We start from the raw sequence: 21,376 nt of genomic DNA, 5'->3' as shown, positions 1-21,376 counted from the left end.
AGTCCTGACAATAAAGAGATTTATAGCTCTAAATTTGTGAATTTAAAAAGATGAAAGATGACTATGCCCTAGAAATTTCATATAGTTGACTCTAATAACACTTGTTCAAGATTATATTGGACCATTTTGATTTTTGTCTTTGCAACTTTCGAAGCCTTTCTATTCCAGAAGTATTTCTTCAACAGTTATCCTGGTGGGTGACAGACGGGCAGCAGTAGTCAGAAGTACCAAGTTGGCATCTGCCAGAGTCTCCAGATACTATTGCCTACCAAGATGTCACATGGCTCCCCTCCAAGCCAGCCAAGTTGAACCCCCAAAGGACAAAACTCCTCAAATATAAACCTCTATAGACAGAGTTCCTCATAGGGTCAACCTCATACAGATTCACCCCTCCACAGACTTAGCCCTTCACAGGTTCAACTCTGTGCAGGCTCAGCCACTCACAGACCAGAGTCTGTTCCCCCGCCCCTGCTTCCAGGCTCCACAATAATGCCTCTGTCTGAACTAGATCTTCTTCTGCCAGGAGCATAAGCCACCTCTCTTAGCCCTACACCCATCTGCCTAACTCATAATCACCCTCCATCCAGCATGCTTCCTCTCAGAGCACAGAGAACAATTCTGAAAGAAAGTAGTCATGGCGGGTTATCATCCCTCTACAAAGACAGCTCGTAAAGAGGTCATCTATGTCTTATGCCATAAAACCTCCTAGCTACCCACCCAATATTGAGCAGAAACTACAGGCCTACCGAGTTCTTAATTAACTGTCTGTGGTGAATGAAGATAAGATTTCAGTAATTTATATGTAAATATAATAAGGTATTATATTCAGAAACACATTTTTCCTTCACTATTATGCTTGGCTACTTACCGAAGGCTTTCTATTGAGAGTGATAATTTGTGTTCTAATTAAAAATGTTTCTGGGAACACAGTGTTTAAATTATGAATACAATATCCCCATGAAAGCTAACATTGGTGACCCTACCCCCCAAAAAGGGAACTGTTCAAGCAGCTTCATACACAAGCCAGCACAGTAGATAAAACACATTTTCTCTTGGAAATTGCATATATTTTCATGTCCTGGGCTACTTGGGAACCAAATGAATATTCTTCAAAGAGCATGCGTTTAATTCTTAGGTTTTCAATCTCAGCAGGTATCTGGTTATATTATACATATTTGAATGCTATCATGGCATGAAATAAATATTAGAAATATTTGCATCTCACCTAGAATAAGCATAACAAAGTAAATCACCATATTGACAAAAATCACTCATCCATTCATAGTCATTATTTATTTTTAAATTACATAAGGGAAAAAACAGAGTAATTGTGAATGGAATGAGATTTTCAGGTAAAATTTTATGCTATTATTAAATAATCTTTCTTCTATGCTTTTAAAATATTTACTGAATCATAATTAATAAGGCTTTCTAGGTAAACTGAATTATTCACATTAATAGTACCTACAAGTTTTTTGCTTAGAAAATATTATTAGAACATTATACTACACTGGTCAAGGGTACATGATGGGTTACTTGTTGCCTTAATCAAGTGGTTCATTCTCTCTGTTTGATTTTTCTATGTAAAATTATAACATACAACCTCCAAAGTTTGTTGTAAAGATTAAGAAAAATAAATATATTTCTTAATCACCATTTCTTTTCTATATGATGTTAATTGAAAAAGTATTTTTAATGATTTATTTCATTTTAATTATGTGTTTGTATGTATGGAGGGGTACATGCACATAGATGCAGGCACCTGCAGAGGCCTGAAGATGGTGTCAGATCCTCTGAAGCTGGTGTTACAGGTATTTGTGAGCTGCCCAGGATGAATGCTGGGAACTGAACTCAGATCCTCTGGAACAGTAAGAAGTACTCTTTACCACTGAACCATCTGTCTAGCCCTTGAACAAATATTTAAAAAGGGAAAGATTTGTATGATCTGAAGAGAAGCTTGAGTACAGAACAAATATTTATTAAGTGTTCCACACAGTATACAAGTACCATTCTCACAGGCAACAAAGTAGAAGTTAACTTTTCTGAGGGTGAAAAGTGTTAAAGAGAGAAATAATGTTGGGGGAAGAGATAGGGAATAAACATGTCTACAGTAGGAGTTGAGGGAGGGAATTTATACAAATGAGCTAGGGAAATACCTTTTAAAAAATGGCATCTAGCAGAAATCCCAGCATTCTCTGAATTCCATGAGAGCATTAAAAGATCTAAGGGAAGGCCAGTGGGATGGCTCAGTTGGTAAAAGGGCTTGCCACCAAGCCTGAGGACCCCGTTGAAACCGCTGGCCTCACATAGTGGAAGAAGACTCCTGAAAGTTGTCCTCTGACCTCCACATGTAATATGTGTGTATATAAAATAAGTAGAGATAGATAGATAGGTGTGGGAGCCCGTTCTCGGGTTCCTCGTGGCTTTACCCAGCAGGTCCGCATAGACGATGATTAGGACCACGGGCCTGAGTGCAGGTGTCTGAGATGGTCTGCACTTGGCTGTGCTGGGGGAGGAGGTCTTTCGCTCCACCCCTTGGCATCTCTATAAATACCCTGGGGCAGAGACGGTCAGGGCCCGTTGGAAAAGGTTCCAGGCCCTCTGGAGGCTATTATTTTCTATCTGTTTATCTCCACAATAATTCTTTCTATCTAATATTTCCTGCTGCTCACACTCAAGAAAACTCTGGGGAGCTGTGGGGTTGGTGGGTAAATGCCCCACAGATAGGTAGGTAGGTAGGTAGGTAGGTAGGTAGGTAGGTAGGTAGATGGATAGATGGATAGATAGATAGATGGATAGATGGATGGATGGATAGATGGATGGATGGATGGATGGATGGATGGACGGACAGACGGACAGACAATCTCCACTTGTGACAAAGTCATGGTAATGGTACAAGCTCAGATTGCTTGAGGAACAATCAACGATCTGGTCTGGATGCTGCTGAATGAAAGAGTAAGTGAGAGGTGGGACAAGAGGTCAGGGGCTTATAGTGTGTCAGGGCTGATACAGTCCTGGAGGCTGCTGTAAAGTCTGTAAAGACAAAGACAATGAAAACTGGGGCTAGAAGTCTTCATCAAGAGTCTGGCTAGCACACTGTGGTAGTCTGAATATAATTGGCCTCCATAAGCTCATAGTGAGTGGTACTATTAGGAGGTGTGGCTTTGTTGGAGTAGGTAAGGCCTTGCTGGAGGAAGTGTGTCACTGTGGAGATGGGCTTTGAGGTCTGATATATGCTCAAGCCATGTCCAGTGTCTAGTTCACTTCTTGTTGCCTTTGGATGAAGATGTAGAACTCTCAGCTCCTTCTCCAGCACCATGTCTGTCTGTATGCCACCATGTCTCCCACCATGATAATAATGATAATGAACCTCTGAACTGTAAGTCACCCCAATGAAATGTTTTCCTTTCTAAGAGTTGCCTTGGTCATGGTGTCTCTTCACAGTAGTAGAAACCCTATGACACACACTAAGACAGCAGTACAGTAGTAAGGTTGAGGAAAGAAAGTCGTCTCTTGGGTCTGGGCAATAGCTATGATATTATGTTGTTGGTAATATTGAGTGAGTAAGTTTGTTAGGTGAGAAAGATGAATGTAGTATGATTCCAGGTTTTGAGTCCAAGAAATTGGAAGAAGGGGGCTGCCATTTACTAAGATGAGACAGACACCAGGATAAACAGATCTTGTGGAAAATTTCAATGGTACTTATCATGTAGCAAAGTGAAACTACTGAGTAGTTCTAGGCTGGAGAGAGAGATTCAGGAGGTACCCATGTATGGAACCTAAAGCCTTACTGGAAAGGCAGTAAAGCACAATAGCAATACAATCTGTTTCTTTTTCTACAAAAGTACTTCCAATATACTTCTAATATATTCTTTTATTTGTTTAAGTGTATACACAAGTGTTCAAATATGTATATGTGTCTATGAGTGTGTGTGTGTGTGTGTGTGTGTGTGTGTGTGTGTGTGTGCATGCCATGATGCTTGTGTCAAGGTCAGAGGAAAATCTGATGTTGGGTCTTGCCTTCCATTTTGAGGCAGGTGCATGCCAGAATATCTGAGCTACAAGAATTCTCCTGTGTTGCAGAATATTATTTTAAAATGTGTTACATTTGTTTGTGCTGTGGAACATTTGTTTAATGATGCAAAGATTTATTGCATTCTTTTAGGTTGCATTTGTTTAACTCTGTGAAGCTGTATTACTGTGCCTGTCTAAAACACCTGATGGTCTAATAAAGAGCTGAATGGCCAATAGTGAGGCAGGAAAAAGGATAGGTGGGGATGGCAGGCAGAGAGAATAAATAGAAGGAGAAATCTGGGACAAAAAAGGAGAAGAGCAAGACGAAGGAGGAGGATGCTAGGGGCCAGCCACCCAGCCACCCAGCCAGCCATGGAGTAAGAGTGAAAGTAAGATTTACAGAAGTAAGAAAAGGAAAAATGCCCAGAGGCAAAAGGTAGCTGGGATAATTCAAAGTTAAGAAAAGCTGGCAAGAAATGAGCCAAGCCAAGGCCAGGCATTTATAATTAAGAATAAGCCTCCATGTGTGATTTATTTGGGAGCTGGGTGGCAGGCCCCCAGAAGAAAAAGATCAAAAACAACCAACAACATTTTGGCATTCCAATGTGGGGCTAAAGTAAAAGGAAATCCAACTACACTCCTGTCTTCATCTCTCATGTTGCAGTAGGAACACTGGGATTATAAATGTGTGCTGTTGTATCTAGCCTTATGTGGGTTTGAGGAATATGAACACAGGTCCTCATGCTTGCATGGCAAGCATTTTGCCCACAGAATCAACTCTGCAGCCCTTTAAATGTATACTTTATTGCGTCATCTTGCAGTTTATTCAACCCACTGTAGATGTGAAGGGGGAAGAGTGAGGGGAGTGGCCCCTTTATCATTTCCAAATACAGGACTGAGAGTCTACAACCAAAGATAGATGAGAAATAAACTTAAACTGACTTTTCATCTATAAATTATATCAGTGTAATCTCAGTCTCTTACTATCTATAGAAGATTATCCCTCAAATTGCATTCTCAATAAATATATTTGTCAAAAACACAAATAAAATGTACATAAACATACCCTAAACAATTAATCTTTCCTGTCACAGCATAGAACAAATACACCCCAACCTCAGAATTGAGATAGCAATTATAAAAGCAATAGAATTAGAGTGCTGAGGAGCCTCGGTCCTGAGGGTGATGTTTCCTAGAAAACTAAAACTCTCTCTGGCACAAATGTTGTGAAATCCCTTACTCCCGGATGTTGTATTCTAAATCCTACATATTTAGAAATCAAGGACTTTTCAGGTGAGTCAAAAATGAAGGCAAACACAAACAAGCAAACAAAACCAAAAGAACAAAACCACTTCCCACTGATCCAGACCCAAAAACGTACACGCCACAGGCTTCAGGAGTAAAATGCTATCAGCCCTTGGCAAATAAAACCAAATCCAATGACAAAATAATCACACAGTCTACAAAATCCCCAAAGCAAGTCGAAATCTTTCCACTAGTACTGTATTCTGATCCACCCAGGGGGTTCCGTCATTGCTTTTTCTTCTTACTTTTTTGTCACTACTTTAAAAACATTTCATTTACATCATGGAAGAGAGGAAAGATCAGAGTTGTTTTATATGAATTCCCAAAATATATGACAAAAGTTATTTCAAAGACATATAATGTTACCTTAAAATATACTTGGTGATTAAAGCTAAATTATTAAAGTTTTGCTACATAGAATTCTTTTGGGAATGAGCAAGAATCAGTGCAGAAAAGGCTAAAAGCAAAACATAAAATAACTACTTGAACTACCATGGGGATCACTTATAAAAGTTCATTGTATTTTACCCACTAGAAAGCAACTAGAATTATGAAATAACATCCAGTTACAACAGGACCAATAAAATGAAATATTTCAGATTAAACTGAGCAAAGATATTAAAGGCCCACATGCTGAAAACTGTAAAATGTAGACTAAGTTTAATAAAAAGACCTAAATAGAGAAATAAGTTGTATTTATGAATTAAAGCTCAAATTCAAGTTGTAATCGTTATCAAATTTGTATTTAGATTCCATGCATTTCCACACAAGATTTCTACAAACAAGTCTCAAAATTTGATTTAAAAATTTATATGAACAATCTATTTTAAGAATGCCAAAGTCATTTTATAAAATATTAAAGGATAAAAGGGCATTATAATGTAATGTAGGAATAAAGTACACCTAGTTCTAAGATGTCCTTTGGAGCTGTGATATTATATAATATTGACATAAGGACAGATACAGAGAATAGAACAATGAGTACAAAAATATGATCAAGTAATATTTTAACTAAAACATTCATCATGCATGCGTGTGTGTGTGTGTGTGTGTGTGTGTTTTGCATGTGCCATAGCACACTTGTGGAGTTCAGAAAACAACTTGTGAGGTTGGTTCTCTCTTCCTACCATGTATGACCTAAGGATTGAACTCAAGTTGTCAGGCTTGGCAGCAAGCACTTTACCTGCTGAGCCATCTTGCTGGCCCAGGCAACTGATTTTTGACAAAGCTACCAAAGCAGTTGAGAAAATTAAAGTTTTCTTCAGCAAAGGCACTGAATATAGGCTATCATGTGAGGGCATTAAGTCAGACACAAATGAGTGTATACTATATTACTCCATTTCTATATTTTAGAATAAAAAAAACTCTCATGAAAGTTAAATCATTGATTGGACCATGGGAGGAACACAAGGAAAGGAATCTTTTAGGGGAGGATCAGAAATAGTGGTGTTATGTTCATCCCTGAGACATCTAGTTCAATTAAATGCAATATATTCTGTGTGATTTACATTTCAATAAAACTGATTCCTAAAAGAGTAATGAAAACCTAAGAAACATGAATGAGTACAAGTTAACATGTTGTAATTGGCATATCCAGTGCTTCTAAACTGTTGAACAGTGCAGACACACAGCCTTGTTCTTTAGGTAATTCAAACATGCATCATGTTTAGATCAGGATTCTGTGCTGGATTTCCCTAACACATCGACCCAGTGCTCCCACCAAAGGTAGGCTGGTTCCTGCCTAATTCCTCTCTGAGTTACTAAGAAGTCTCCATAAGTGTGGTCCATGTTAATGACGCTTCCTCTAGCAGCCACCAAGAGAAGACGTTCTCAACTGAGAAACAGAGTGGGACTGGGATTTCTGTGCCAACTACAGACTCTCCAGGCTTTGGTCTACAATTGGGTCTATTCTGGACACTTGGCTGTTCTTGGGCTAACTCCTCTTTACATACGCTTCTGCTGGTGAGCACACGACCAAGTCATTCAGAGAAGCAAAACTGAGGTCTATTTGGACTTCATCTCATTAAAATCTGAAGAGCATCTGCAGAGACATTCTGATGAAATGATACAGACGCCCATAAAGAAACCTGCACATACCGAGGCCCTGTTCTTCATGACCATTTCTCACACATTCCCCACCCCATCTCTAAAGTAAACACTGCCATCTTCTTCCTTGCCCATTATAGAAATTGGTCCTCAGTGAGGCCTGGTCATTTGCCCAAATTCACCCAGCTAGTCAGTGGCACAGATGAGATTTCCATCTCTGGGATACTTAAAGTGATATGTGGTATATTTCCATACACACAAGCCTGGAGTAAATAAATGCAAAGATCTTGAGGTTCTGGCTCTGGTGTTAGTCATTTTGCATTACCAATAATAATGAAAAAAGCCATGCAGTTCAATACACAGATGACATTTTATGGGGCATTTGCTCATCACCAAAATGTTATATTCTTCCTACTAGGCAATCAATATTTGAAAATGACTCATTTATATCTTTAGAGAGGAGACACTATACAAAACAAAGTTAGAAGCGTTTTTAGTGACTGTCTCTAAATCTGGGGAGAATTATTACTAGTTAGGAAAGAAAAAAACAGAAATGTGCAGTATCTACAACTAACAAAAGAGCAGAGAACTTAGAAAGATTCCTGGGTAACTGGGCAGTTCCCACTATACTAAGTAATGAAACAGCTGCTTAGCTTGACTTATTGTTGATGTCAAAGAAAATCAGACACACTTCCAACTGGGACATTTCTAAATTATTTATCTAAAATACTACCACCCATGAAAATATTTTAAAAGTAGTGAAATAATAAAAAAAATGAACTGATGGGACAATTTCTTTGTGTCAAAATGATCACTAGGAGATAAAGTTATGCAAACATCCATAAGGAAGAGAAAACATGAAAACCCATTCCCTAGCCTACCTAACCACCACTTCTTCTGCACATCTTTGGCTAGTCAAAGTCTGAACCTCATTAATACATTCATTGTCTCTGTTTTTATCTTCAACAACAATCCTCTCGGTCTCAGGACTCAATAATGTGGTGTCCCAGCATCTACTTCTTCAGGTCATGGAGATGGCCTAACATTCTGAGAGATTCCTAATATTTAATTCTAGTAAACACAGAACGGATGTTCCTCACAATCACACACTTCAAGTAAAGCATTTATGTAATAAGAAAGATAATTTTACCTTAAATTAAAAAAAAATATGCTGTAAGTCATCTCTATCTGATATTCTCTCTTCTTCCCTGTCTTGGAAATCCTATGTGTTCATGGATTATAGGGACAACTTAATGGAGGTGGCAATGTCACCATCTGACTCCAGTAATACCTTCCTTTTCTGTGTCTGTCATGAATCCCCAGTTCAGTCACAAGTGAGTGTGACTATCCACCAAAGGGAGGGAAGGGAAGGGACAGAGCACATGGCTGCCATCTGCTTTCCTCCCCCAGCATCCCTGGAAATGAAGATGGGGTGGGAGTCTGTCCTAGAGATGAGAGCGATGTGTTCCTCATACTTGGCTCACTGAAGTGTCTTTAGGCAACATTTGGCCCTGGCACATGAGACAGCCATAGAGGCACAGTGCAATAGGAGCATGGAGCCCAACTGTGAGACTCAACAGCCACAGAATGGGCCTGCTCAGGTCTGAAGAGGCCTGGGTGGGTGCCCTGTATGGGGATGATCTTTGCTCTCCAGTGCCCTATAGACTCATCATTTCTTGTCGCCTCACACAGCCCACAGCATTTATTTATTTGGGTACCGGCATTCACACCCCTCAGCATTCATCAAACAAGGTACTTACAGTTGCATGACCAAGTACAGGTGATTCGGGCTCTCATAAATATCTTCCAGGGCAACAATGTTTTCATGCTTAATCCTAAAAGTAAAAAACAAAGTACACACACAATGGTAAGGACAATTATACTTGGAAAAAAAAAGGTCATGACAATGCGGGGAACGGCATATAAGATGGCTGACGTGCTGCCAGCAGAGACTGGAGAAAAGGAGACCTGAGATTGTGGACCATCAACCCTCCATGTGTTCCCATCCGGATCTTCTGCTTAGCATGCCTCTAGAGGGCCAAGGCAGAAATGCCTACGTGTCCCAAGGTCATGCTTTATGGCATGCACATGTCATGTCCTCCTCCATATAAATACTTCTTGTAATACTAGTCTTTTTCTTCTATCTGATCTTCATGTTCTGTGTTCTTAGATCAATGGTAATTTCTGTGATACAGGAAAGGAATGAAGTACATTTCACAGGAAATTATACAGAGATGATCACCCAGGCTGGGGTTAAGGCAGTTATGCAGGTCATGGGGAAAAAAACCTGCAGCCTAGGGAAGCTTTTCAGGCTTGGATAAACTGTACCAAATGTGTGGTCAACTATAGCACATGGTATGATGTGTATCAACACATTGGACTCAAATTGGCCATGATGAATAATTCAGTTTCTGAGGATATTCCAAGGGCATTGTATAAAACTTGAGACCCTAAGGGATATTGGCTGAAAACTGTGGATGGAGTAACATATAGATGGGATGACAAACTAAAAGTGTGGGAACCTGAATAGGAGGAAAATAGTGGCCTCCACCAAGAAAGGGAGATGGCAACTTTAATCCAGATATTTTGATTCCTCCTGAAGGAGTGTGGAGACAATGTGGCAACTGATGGAGTGATTGCTACAAGTTTTATTGGGTTCCTAGATTAAAAAGAGCTGCCAAGAAAGGTGAGCTTCCTTTCATGGAAGCTCTAAAAATTGGATCAGGTCTTCCTTGGAATTGTTGGGATATAGAAGGAGAGAAGTTGCTGACTTGCAGGGACAGATTTCTTGTCTGAGGTCATTATGGCCCACCAGTCACGGGGCTTGGTGTTTGCAGAGGGGCTGAGGAGGAATTTAGGCGGTTGCATGGGTCTTGAGGTCGGAGCAGGCTGTGTGAGAAGGAAATGACTGTCTGGTACACTGACCATCGTTCTTATTTTTATCTTTTTTTTGTGAAATTGCATGTTGCTATCCTCTGAGTCAAGTGCTCAGAAGACTGTATAATCACTAATAATAAAAATAGATTATGCTTGTTTTGGTGTTAAGTTTGGGATAGTTCCTGTGTTTAGTAAAAGATGATGAAGAATATATTGGTGATTTTCTAAGAATAATCTTTGGAATCATGAGAATATTTTGTATTGGGTGATTTCCCCTTTCCTTTCTGTTCCTCCTTGCTTATGATAATAAAAGCCTGAGGTTACCAGGGCAAAAGCAGAAGCTAGGGAAGCTAAAGAAACTGTATCGAAGAAGCTACTTAGCAACTGCAGAAGCCCGAAGTGACCTGCCAGCTTGCACGAGCATTGTTTTTGAGTCGTTACTGTGCCTTCCAGGTATCCCGTCCTTCGGACCCCCGACACTGCTGAGGCTGGTTGGTCCCCGGCATGAAGAGGGAAAAAACGACAGATAGAATCCTAATTCCTTAATAAGACATTGAAGACTCACCACCACATTGTTCCAAACCTATTTCTCAACGTATTACTCCCTCAATCCCTTTTCTCCATCATTCCTAAGGCCTTAGAAGCCCACAGTTAGTAACACTGGATTGAATGCTGTGGCTGAACATGTATGCCATGGACCAAATCTCTCAATACTGTATTTTCTCACATAGCTGCACATCAAATGGCTGAACATCCTGAGTAGCGCACAACTTCTTTTCTGTTGTCTCAATGCAGGAACTGCAGACTAGTCTAAAGAGCCACCCAGGTGTGGGTCCATCCCTCCTGAAAGCCAGTATACCCCAGGGAACAGTTTCATGGTCATGTTCATGAATCCAGTGCAGGCAAAGGAAAACCAACCTGACCACTCTCACTGGAGTTCACATTTATCCCATCAGGAAATTCAGTTTCCCAAGTGAACTAACTGGTGGGTAGGCAAGCTAATTTCATCTCAAATTTTAAAAACAATACATGTTCAAGTCATCTCTGTCTGGATAGTCAGATTTCTTATTTCCTATTCCTCCTGATTTCCCCTGGTATTAGGGAATTACAAGGACAATCTCATGACCAAGGATGATCAAAATAAGTTCTCAACTGGCAGCCCTTGAATCTTCTGGGAGTTTGGCACATGTGCAAATTCTCAGGCTTTGATTGAATAATACAAATCCAAGGTGGAGTCCAGCAATCTGCCTTTAAGAGTCCTCAGACAGTATATACACAAAAAGAGACAATGGAATTAGATCAGGAATTTTTGAACTTCAGTGCATAAATGCGTTCCCTGGGGATCTGGTGACAAGGCAGATTTTGATTTAGTGGGTCCAGGGAAGGGACTTAGTTATCTATATTTCTCACCAAGATGCAGATGCTGCCAGCTAGAGACCACACTGAGCATCAACGTCTCCAACAAAGGCAGCCCAAGAAGGAAGCAGATTCCTTCTAGCTCTTAGAGCTAGCCACAAAGAGCAGTTTCTGCTCAGAATGTCAAGCTCAATTTTTATTTAATGCATATGAGGAAGAACTATTTCATTCCTCGATAAGCTAATTAGCTCTTACCACATGCCTTTTGCTGACATTGCTGATAAACCATTTAAAGACAAGATAGAACATGTGGATTCTTGTGAGACCCTTGGAAGTGGATTCACAAGACTCACTTGTTTCCCCTCTTGTGCCTATAACAGGTCTGTTTAATAAATATTTGCTTAATGAATGGATGGGTGATATTTAAAGGTCATTGCCACTAAGCAACAAGATACAACATTCCATATGTAGTTTGTGAAAAATGGAGGGATTGTTTCCCCAGGTATCAGATAACATCCTCTGCAAAAAGAAAGCTAAAAGGTAGACTGAACAAGAGGGTTCTCTTGATTAGAATTGGAAGAAAAGAAGATAATTAGCAAAGAGTGGCAATACTTTGCTTTTATTTCTTCAGCTCTTATTAGTTAATGTGGTTGTTTGTGGGAGCTAAAAATAATTACACTAAATTCACATTTCACTGGCCACCCGTGCAGGGTGCCTACTTATCTGTCAGTAATAGTTACTGTAAAGTGAAGCAAAATCGTATCAGCAATGAGTTATAGCACTATATTAAATAAATCATGCCACCAAAGAAACAACCAGAGCTTAAACTGGGACAGCCAAGGTCTTAGATATTTGTGGAATTGTCGTTATAGACTATACATGAGGGAATATGATCAATGACAGTATGTATTGTGTATATTTCTTCCTCCATAAAAGCATAAATATTTCCACTTAGTCACATTAATTTGGGCTGTCAGGGCCTAGATTTATAGGAAATTGAGATGAATGGGACCACATGGAGGGCTACTAAAAAAAAATAATGGAGTCACAGTTACCTTCAAACTCTAGAAAATAACACACGCTCTTAAAAGTATAAATACGTTCCAGACATTGCAGTGTTGTTCATATGTAGTATAAGTGTCCCTGGGACTCTTATGTTTCTGATGTACTGAATCTTATCACACTTGGGCTTAGAAATTGGCACCTACGGTGCTGGCAATCTTTAGAAGTTGAACCAAGAAAGCTGTTTGGGCCCAAGAATTTAATCATTCAACAGTTAATAACCATTTCACCGTATATACAGACTCAAGCCATGTACAAAGCATTAACCTAGCCAAAAAGGCAGGCTGTAGTAAAGGCACAATGCCTAACTTGGGTGTACAGGACAGAGAACCTGTTATGTCTTAATTGAGTGCTGACAGGAGATTAATTTTCATATCAATTGGGGCATTCCAGAGAGGAGCCACAGATGGTCGGGGCAAACCAAAATGAATGGCTGAGAAGACATTACTTTATGAATGCTTCCTCTCAACAAGTGTTTCAGTGAGTCAAGCAATTGAGTAATTCGTCCCTCACTGGGTTCCTGTTAAGTATCTGGAAGAATACAAGAAAAAAAAAAGGTTTTATCTTCAAAAAGCTTGTCTCAGTGGAGCAAACCATGAACAATTAGGTATTAAATACCAACCTCTAGAATTGTATTTAAGGTCACAGAAATCTGGGTCCTGTGTAGGCCAGAGCTATGGCAAAGATCTCAAGAAAATGATGGGGCTGAGTTGGGATGGTTAATGCTCGAATAAGCATACTTGAGTGATTTCAAATAAATCCTAAAATGGCCTCTTCAATGTCTCTTAAGAAAAGTGGTTTAATTAACTTGGAGCTGTTAGAACATGGTAAAAGAAAACATTCTGGCCTCCTACATCTGCTTTTAATCACTTACTCCCCCTCCAGACTCCTTATGATAGAGACAGACCAAACTTACCAGTTTAAAATTTATATATTACCTTTCCAAAACACCAGATAAATATTCATCCATTTCAAAGGCAAGGGCAGGGTCTGTGCCACAAATGCCAACCACAACTGAGTCCCTTCTTCCCCTTACTCATTCAGCAGATACCTGCTGGGAGCCTACCACATGCCAGGCACAGTCACTGGCATTAGAAATTTAGTGGTGGACAAGACAGGAAGGGCGTCTCAGCCCCAGGGAGCACACATAGGCCTCAGCTAAGAAGCCTTCTCAGGGAGCCTGACAGTCACTAGAAATTAGCGTTCATTAATCATTACCTTTGGGAGCCATAGAGATTAAACCTACAGTGTCTCTCTGCAGACTGGTAAGACTCATAATGCCTCCTTCTAGTCTCTTCTTTTTGTCTTCGATCCGTTCTCCATCAACTATCTCACAACAGAGTTGCTATGTCTCTTACTACTCTGCTGGCATTCATTTGACCAGACTGTTTCTCAAGCAAAAGTTATGACCCAAGTGTGAGACACAGTTATCAAGAGCAGGGCATTAAAGAACAGGGAAACCATTACTCAACATGAGCTAGGCATTATGCATATGCAAATACATGGTAATGTAAGGTTCTTGTTTTCATCAGCTGAGTAAGTGTTCATACACAAGAAGGTAAGTTCTAGGTAGGTAGGGAATCTTAATGATTTCCGTCACTACTGTCTCCCTAGTGCCAAAGAAGGGTGTGACAGAGAGTATATTTAATAGACATTTATTGAATGAATGAATGAATGAGTGAATGGAAATTAGCTCAAGAGTCCATTAAGCACCTACTCATTTTCACTTGCATTTTTACCAAAACAGATTTTCTTTCTTACCCAGGCTTGGTCTTTTGAAGTTAAAGATTTTACCTTTCACTTTTTTGTTTGTTTTGTTAAGGTTGCCATAGTTTGGGCACCTCTGGGGATTGAACCCAGTATCTTGAGCACGGTAGGCAATCAATCTACCACTGAGCAATATCTCTACCCCTAAGCTTTGTTGAATGAAGTCTTTTTGGGATCCATGCAGTGCTTCAGACGACCATAGTATTCTAAATCTTGATTCACTCATCTACTGTATTTATTACTCTTCTCAACGTTGGTCCATTTGCTTATTGGGTATGAACCCACACAGTGCTCTTTTTGAAATTCCTACTCAAAACTTTAAATAGAAAAATTGTATTCCACAAGAAACTCCCCCCCCCAACCAAGACAACTGACATTGATCAACTGGCTTTGATTGGCATTAGTTGTACACTCCAGAGTACTATCATTGAGCCCATATTTGCCATTTATTCATGAGACAATCAGAAACTTCGCTGGTCTGACATTTCTCCATGCTATATGGCACACAAGACTATTTAAAAGAGAAATGGGGTGTTTGGGAAGATTCGTTCTTAGTAAACCCACGTTAGCTCCTAGCAACCACTACAGTCTTTACTAAATGATCACAAACCATCTGCTTAATTTCCTATTCCAGAAAGTTACCATGCACCGAGGTCCAGCTTCTCAGTCTGTAGATCTCAGAGTCTACCATTTTATGTTTACAAAACTTGACAATGTCTCTCCTGTTGTTTTCCTAAACACCTCAACTGTGATTCTCTTGTAATAAATGCAATGTCCTCAGTGCCCTGGGACATAACAAACCCAAACTCAGCAATGACCGGTTTCACCCTTTTCTTTTGAGCCTGCTCACAACGCTGTTTTATTACAGCATTGTTGAGCTTCAAGTGTGTGTCAAGTTTGTGCATCGGTTTTTGGGGGTGCTGAGAATTGAACCCAGGATTTACAGCATGCTACAATAGTGGGTACCTACAATTCACTTAGACCACCAGGCCCTAGGGATTTTTAAATATTTCACTTAATATTAACAATTTTACAGAGTAGAAATGATTTTCCTCATTTTTAAAGGGGGAGGTGAACATCTAGGAGGTCAAGTATTCGAGGTGACGTAATTCATAATTAGCATTGTTGGGATTTGAGCTAAGTCCTTTCTTACAACCAAGCCTATATGAAAGCTATTTACATAATTTCGTATTAACTCAGTGTGCTGGTTAGGTTTTTTGTCAACTTGATACAAGCTGTATCATCTGGGAAGACGGAACCTCAAGTGAAAAAAACGCCGACTAGATTGGCCTGTGGGCACGTCTGTGGAGCATTTTCTTGATTACTGATCGAAATGCAAAGGACAAGCCTACTGTAGGCAGTACCACCCCTGGGCAGGTGGACCTGGGTTGTATAAAAAAGCAGGCTGAGGGAGCTATGAGAAGCAAGCCAGTAAGCAGCATTCCTCCATGGCCTCTGCTTCCATGCCTGCCTCCAGGATCCTACCTTGAGTTCCTTCCCTGACTTACTTTCATGATGAACTGGGATCTGGCATGTAAGCCAAATAAACCCTTTCCTCCCCGAGTTGCTTTGTTCATGGTGTTTTATCACAGCAACAGAAAAGCAAAGTAGGACCCTAAGTTATAACAAACACATCTAAGAGAATGTAAAGGCAGAGGTATCTGTATAAGATGATGACACCTAAGTTTGAGGCATCAGTCTCATCATTAACAGTACACTATCCACTCCGAGGGGCACAGAGATTTGTTGAGCTACCTCAGCTTCATGAATACTCTCGAGATACTTGGTAATACTCTTGACTGATGAAGTTCCAGTAGGTCAAAGAAAAGCAGAGATATGTTCAAAAACAGAAAGAATAGTACAGGGTCTGGAAGTGAAAACCACAAACAACTCCTCACAAGCTCATATCTTCTCCATCAAAATAGAGAGAGAGTGCACAGAGAAAAGAGATGGAGATGCAGTTATGGTCCAATGGAGGTTGTGGTTCTTCCAACCTGTATAACCAACCCCCTACTAAGTCAGCATTCAGCTTTTCCAAAGCATGGCCAAGGAACCATACACACATGAGGAATGCTCTTTGGAGAGCACCAACCTGCTAAGAAATGTGCACAATTTAAAGACAATAATGTAGCTGAAGCAAGTTTGGGTGTTAAAGAGAATTTCATTTAATTTTCATCACTAATCTATCAAGCCCAAGTAAGCACTAGTTGACCCACCTATGTGCTGAGGGTAAATGCCTTATGCATCTACATTAATGTCTCCATAACCTCAAACAATAGACAGAAAAGATGCAAAGAGGGTGGTAGGCCCAGGCAGAGAGAGGAAAGGTGAATGGGAAAACAGCATATGGGTATTGAAACAGATGTCTGTCCACAATGTAACTAAAAGCCAAGCAAAAAACCCAGAAGAAGCCAAGAGAACATTTTAAAATTAATTCAGGAAGAGGGAAAAAAAAAAACACGGTGCCAAATGTACACACAGGCCCTGTTCCAAAACCCTAAAGCTGGGGAGAGCATCAGGACCAAAGGACAAGCATGCTTTACACACAGTCTCAGATGTACTGACATCAACATCTCTCCTCCAGTCTACTTTTTCACAGTTCAAGAATCCACAAATTTTGAATTCCATGATAAATGAGGAATATAACACACACACACACACACACACACACACACACACACACACACACACAGGAGAGCAAAAAGAAAGTTCAGTACTACTTGGTTGCTTTTTGTTTTGTTTTGTTTTTGGGGTTTTTTTCCTCCATTCCATCACGATCCATTGACCAGAAGGATGATGAAAATTGTGGAAGCAAACTATAAAGGATCTAGAGAAAGGAAGACATAACAAAATCCCTTTCCTTGGTATCAACCTTGCTTTCAACTCAGGCTAAATACGCCATGTGGGTAAGAGATGGAAGCAATATACCCAGGAAGAACTAACTGGAACAAAGCATATTATTAGAAAAGGCGAGGCCAGGTTAGTATTCTATTTCTGTGAAGAGACACTGTGACCATGGCGACTCTTACAAAAGAAAACATTTAATTGGGGCTGGCTTATAGTTTCAGAGGTTTAGTCCATTATCATCATGTGGGGAGCATGCTGGCACACAGGCAGGCTACAGCAGTAGCTGAGAGCTACATTCTGATCAGTAGGCAGAGAGAGAGAGAGAGAGAGAGAGAGAGAGAGAGAGAGAGAGAGAGAGAGAGAGAGAGAGAGATTGGGCCTGGCGTGGGCTTTTGAAACCTCAAAGCCAACTCCCAGTGACACACCTCCTCCAACAAGGCCACACCTCCTAATCCTTCTAATCCTTTTAAGCATCACCACTCCCTGGGGACTAAGCATTCAAATATACTGACATCAAATGTACATCAAATGTACATATAAGTCTATGGGGGCCATTCTTATTCCAACCACCACAAAAACCATCCCTCCTCATTAAGGATTGCAGCCTCACAAGGAACTACACTGAGCTGTTAGTATGATCTAAGGTTGGCAGTCCAGTCTGGGAAAGGCTCTTTCCTATAAAGCTAACCATTCAAAAGCAAAAGCCAGAGTACTACGGCACCCACTACTCTTGGTTTTTATTTTATTTAAAAGCCTAAATTTTATTCACACATAAAAAGCATGGCTCCCTGGCATGGAATTGAAGAATATTTTGACAATACTTAGTTCTAGGTAAGCATCCCTGTTTGTGTAGTAAACACTTACATTTTCCTCAAATTTAAAAGGGAAAAAAAAACCCTCGTATTTCCTGCTTTCTTATATCAACAGTTTTTTTCCCCTTGCTGAACAACCTACACAGTACAAGTTATAACTCTGAGAAAATGGGATACTGTCCATAAAAAGAAAAAGTGACAGTACCAAAATATTTACCAGATATTAGCAAAATTAACTTTATAACTTGGCATTTATAACTTTTATAACTTGGGCAGATTCTCTGATGTTATCTCTTCCTTTACACAGGCTTCCACAGTAGACTTCTTCCTCACTGGAGAGTCAACCAGACGCCCTACCTTGAACTCTGGTTCTGGCTCTTTGTTGTCCAGTACGAAGTCCATGTCACTACCCTGATTGAAAGGCACCTCTGGCTTGTTCTCCACTACTGCCCTGCACTAAAACTTTCCTGACCCTGGCGGGCAGTTCTCCCGCACTGCACCATGCCCAGCTCTGCACACCTTTTCTCAGGTCATATAGGAGCGCTCCTCATCTCTATGTCTTCTTGCTGAATTACCCTTTCAAACTCATCTCTATGGAGAACCTTTTGCTAATTCCTAGGGGTTCACAGGCCTCAATTCCCCTCTCTTCGGTGCCATTTTAGTTCTTGCATTGCCTTGTGGTTCATTCTGCCCTGTGTATGTGTATTTGGGTGTATGCTCTTTATATGCAGAGAAGAGAAGTCTAGAAAGATACAAGTCCAACCAGTAATAGTTAGTTCAGAAAATGTTAAAGCTGAGTGGAGTTCTCACTTTACATTTTCTCCTCAACTAAGTTGTATGTCCGAACCCAGAATTCAGAAAATTGATTCAAAATTGTGACCATTTTCGCACATCTCCCAAGGGCGGTACCAGCCTGTCTCCTGAGAAGAAGGTACATTAAACCTCTCTTCTTTTCCTGCACTCAAGGGGCAACAGGTTGTTAGATTGTTACATTGCTTGACTTTATAAAGAGCTGTTTTGAAAAAGTTCTTCATCAAAATCACCAACATCTAGTGCACCTAAATAGATCCATAAAGCTGTACACAAAGAATCACACACTGGGGCTGGAGAGATGGTTCAGCAGTTAAGCTGATCTTCCAGGAGACCCGGGTTCAACTCCCTAAACCCGCATGGTGGCTCACAATCATCTGTAACTCTGGTTTCAGGTGATCTGATGCCTTCTTTTTTTTTTTTTTTTTTTACTTCTGTAGGCACCAGGCAAGCAAGTGGTGCCTGGATATAACATGCAGGTAAAACATCCACATGCATAATATAAGGTAAAATCAATTTAAATAATAAGAATCACATACTAATCAGTCAAACTGCAAAAAAAGGAAGAAATTAGATTAGTTCTCAGCCCTAATACATCTAACTGAAAAAAGTCCAGACGCTTGACTTAAACTTTATAACTTGGTTTCCTCAATTATAAATGAACACTAAAATATATGCTCTTATTAGCGTCCTATCTTCCAACACCTTTACATGCATTTGTATCAAATATATATGCATACATATGTATCACGGGGTATACCAAAGTATTGTCTGTAATGAATATAAGTGAGCCACTCTAGGGAAAGTCCAGAATTCAAAATTCAGATCTTAAAAATCACTTCTGTTTGCTGCCAGCAGATGGAGCCATAATCAATAGGAGACTAAAGAGCGAGGCCTATGGTACCTTACACAGTCACAGCACAGCTTAAATTTACAAGCCCATTTTGTCATAGTTGTTACTGTTCAAAGATTAAGTAAAATGTGTTGATTTTCTCCATCTGTGAAAAGAGTTTTTCTTTGAATTGTTAAAAGTAAATAAAGAAGATCTGGGAATGTGGCTCAGCTCATGGAGTGCTTGCCTAGCACAAAAGAGGCTCCAGATTTAATCAGACCTTAATAACACCAGGCACAATGACATGTGCCTATAACCCCAGAACTTAGTGGATGGAATCAGGAAGATAAGACGTTTAAGTTTATCCTTGTCTACATAGGGAGTCCAGGGCCATCCTGGGCTATGTGAGACACTGCCTCAAATAAAAAGAAACAAAGACTAAAAGTTCACAACTGATCATGGTTTCTTAAGAGTATCCTAGACATCCTCAGTACACCACGGGCACATCAGATGCAGACAGCGGCCAGCTCTCTTATGCAATGAGGCAGACGGGAACCCATGCTGGTAGGTACTCTGGGAGGGGCACTGAAGGGCTCAGTCTCTCTCTACTCAGTCATGCTCTGGCTATGTCAATGCTCAAGGTCTCCATTTTCTTATCTTGAAATTACCTAGCTCAACAAGACACTCTTCAAGGCTCTTTGCAATGCTTCCAATCAATGAAACTAAAACAACAAAGAGGCCAAGTGCATTAAGAGCTATCTGAGACTTAGGAAGTGGCTCTGAGAGTCCAAGTTCCCCAGGACGGTCTTTGCTACCCAGGAGCCTTGTTATAAACTCACACTTCAATCGGCTCTTCTGCATGTTAAGTTCATCAATTAGATGTGGGATGTGCTGAACTATGAAGCCATCCATTCATGTAAGAATGACCCACTTCTCCTTCCATAATCAACTTCATGTTGCCCTAAACCCACAGATAAATACTCAGTGATTTGCTTATGTGTAAAATAGTTTCCAGAATATCTGGCTGGGATCTGGTTGTCTTTAATCCAAAGAAGAAATAAGTTAGATCCAATTATACACACACACACACACACACACACACACACACACACACACACACACCAGTGTGTAGTCCAAAGAACTCAGTGAAAAAAATGAACTATTTATTCCTACATGTGTAAAGCCTTATAGATACTCAAAAGGCTGGCGGGCTCACAAGAAGTTGGGATATCTGATTGTCAGTTTCTTTCCCCTTTCTGTACTACCCATGGTAAAACAGCAGCGGGTCACAAGATCAACTGTGTGTTAGAATTATCTGAGAAGTTTTCAGATATACTGATATCTGGCAGGGGATACAGCTTAGCATGTACAAAGCCCTGGGTTTCATCTTCCAAACAACAGCCAGTGTCCCCCCCCGCCCCCCAGTACTTAGTCCTGTTCCGGGAGATTTTAATTTAATTGGCCTGGGATGTGCCCTGTGCACAGAGACTTCTTTATTAAAGCTTCTCAAATGATCCAAGTGTACAGAGACTGGTCAGTTGCTAAGCTACGGAGAAAGAATCCAGATGTTTAGGTGACTGGTGAGTCCACGGGTTTAGTGCCCACTATAAAGTTATCCTGGAGGATATATTTCCTTGACGATAGATCT

General features: G+C 40.3%; 1 protein-coding gene across 2 annotated transcripts in view; it reads right to left on the bottom strand.

Moving 5' to 3' along the window:
* Window positions 1–21,376, bottom strand: part of Camk1d (calcium/calmodulin dependent protein kinase ID) — a 415,689-nt gene that overhangs the window by 138,869 nt on the left and 255,444 nt on the right. For both annotated transcript variants that reach the window (XM_059263561.1, XM_059263562.1), the window contains exon 3: window positions 9,126–9,200. In XM_059263561.1, the coding sequence (XP_059119544.1) occupies window positions 9,126–9,200 (75 nt within the window). The remainder of the gene's footprint in view (window positions 1–9,125; window positions 9,201–21,376) is intronic.

Source organism: Peromyscus eremicus, chromosome 5 (assembly GCF_949786415.1).
Source record: "Peromyscus eremicus chromosome 5, PerEre_H2_v1, whole genome shotgun sequence".
In the NCBI taxonomy this organism is placed as follows: Eukaryota; Metazoa; Chordata; class Mammalia; order Rodentia; family Cricetidae; genus Peromyscus; species Peromyscus eremicus.
The sequence above is the reverse complement of the archived record's forward strand: the minus strand, read 5'-3'. Positions and strand labels throughout refer to the sequence as shown.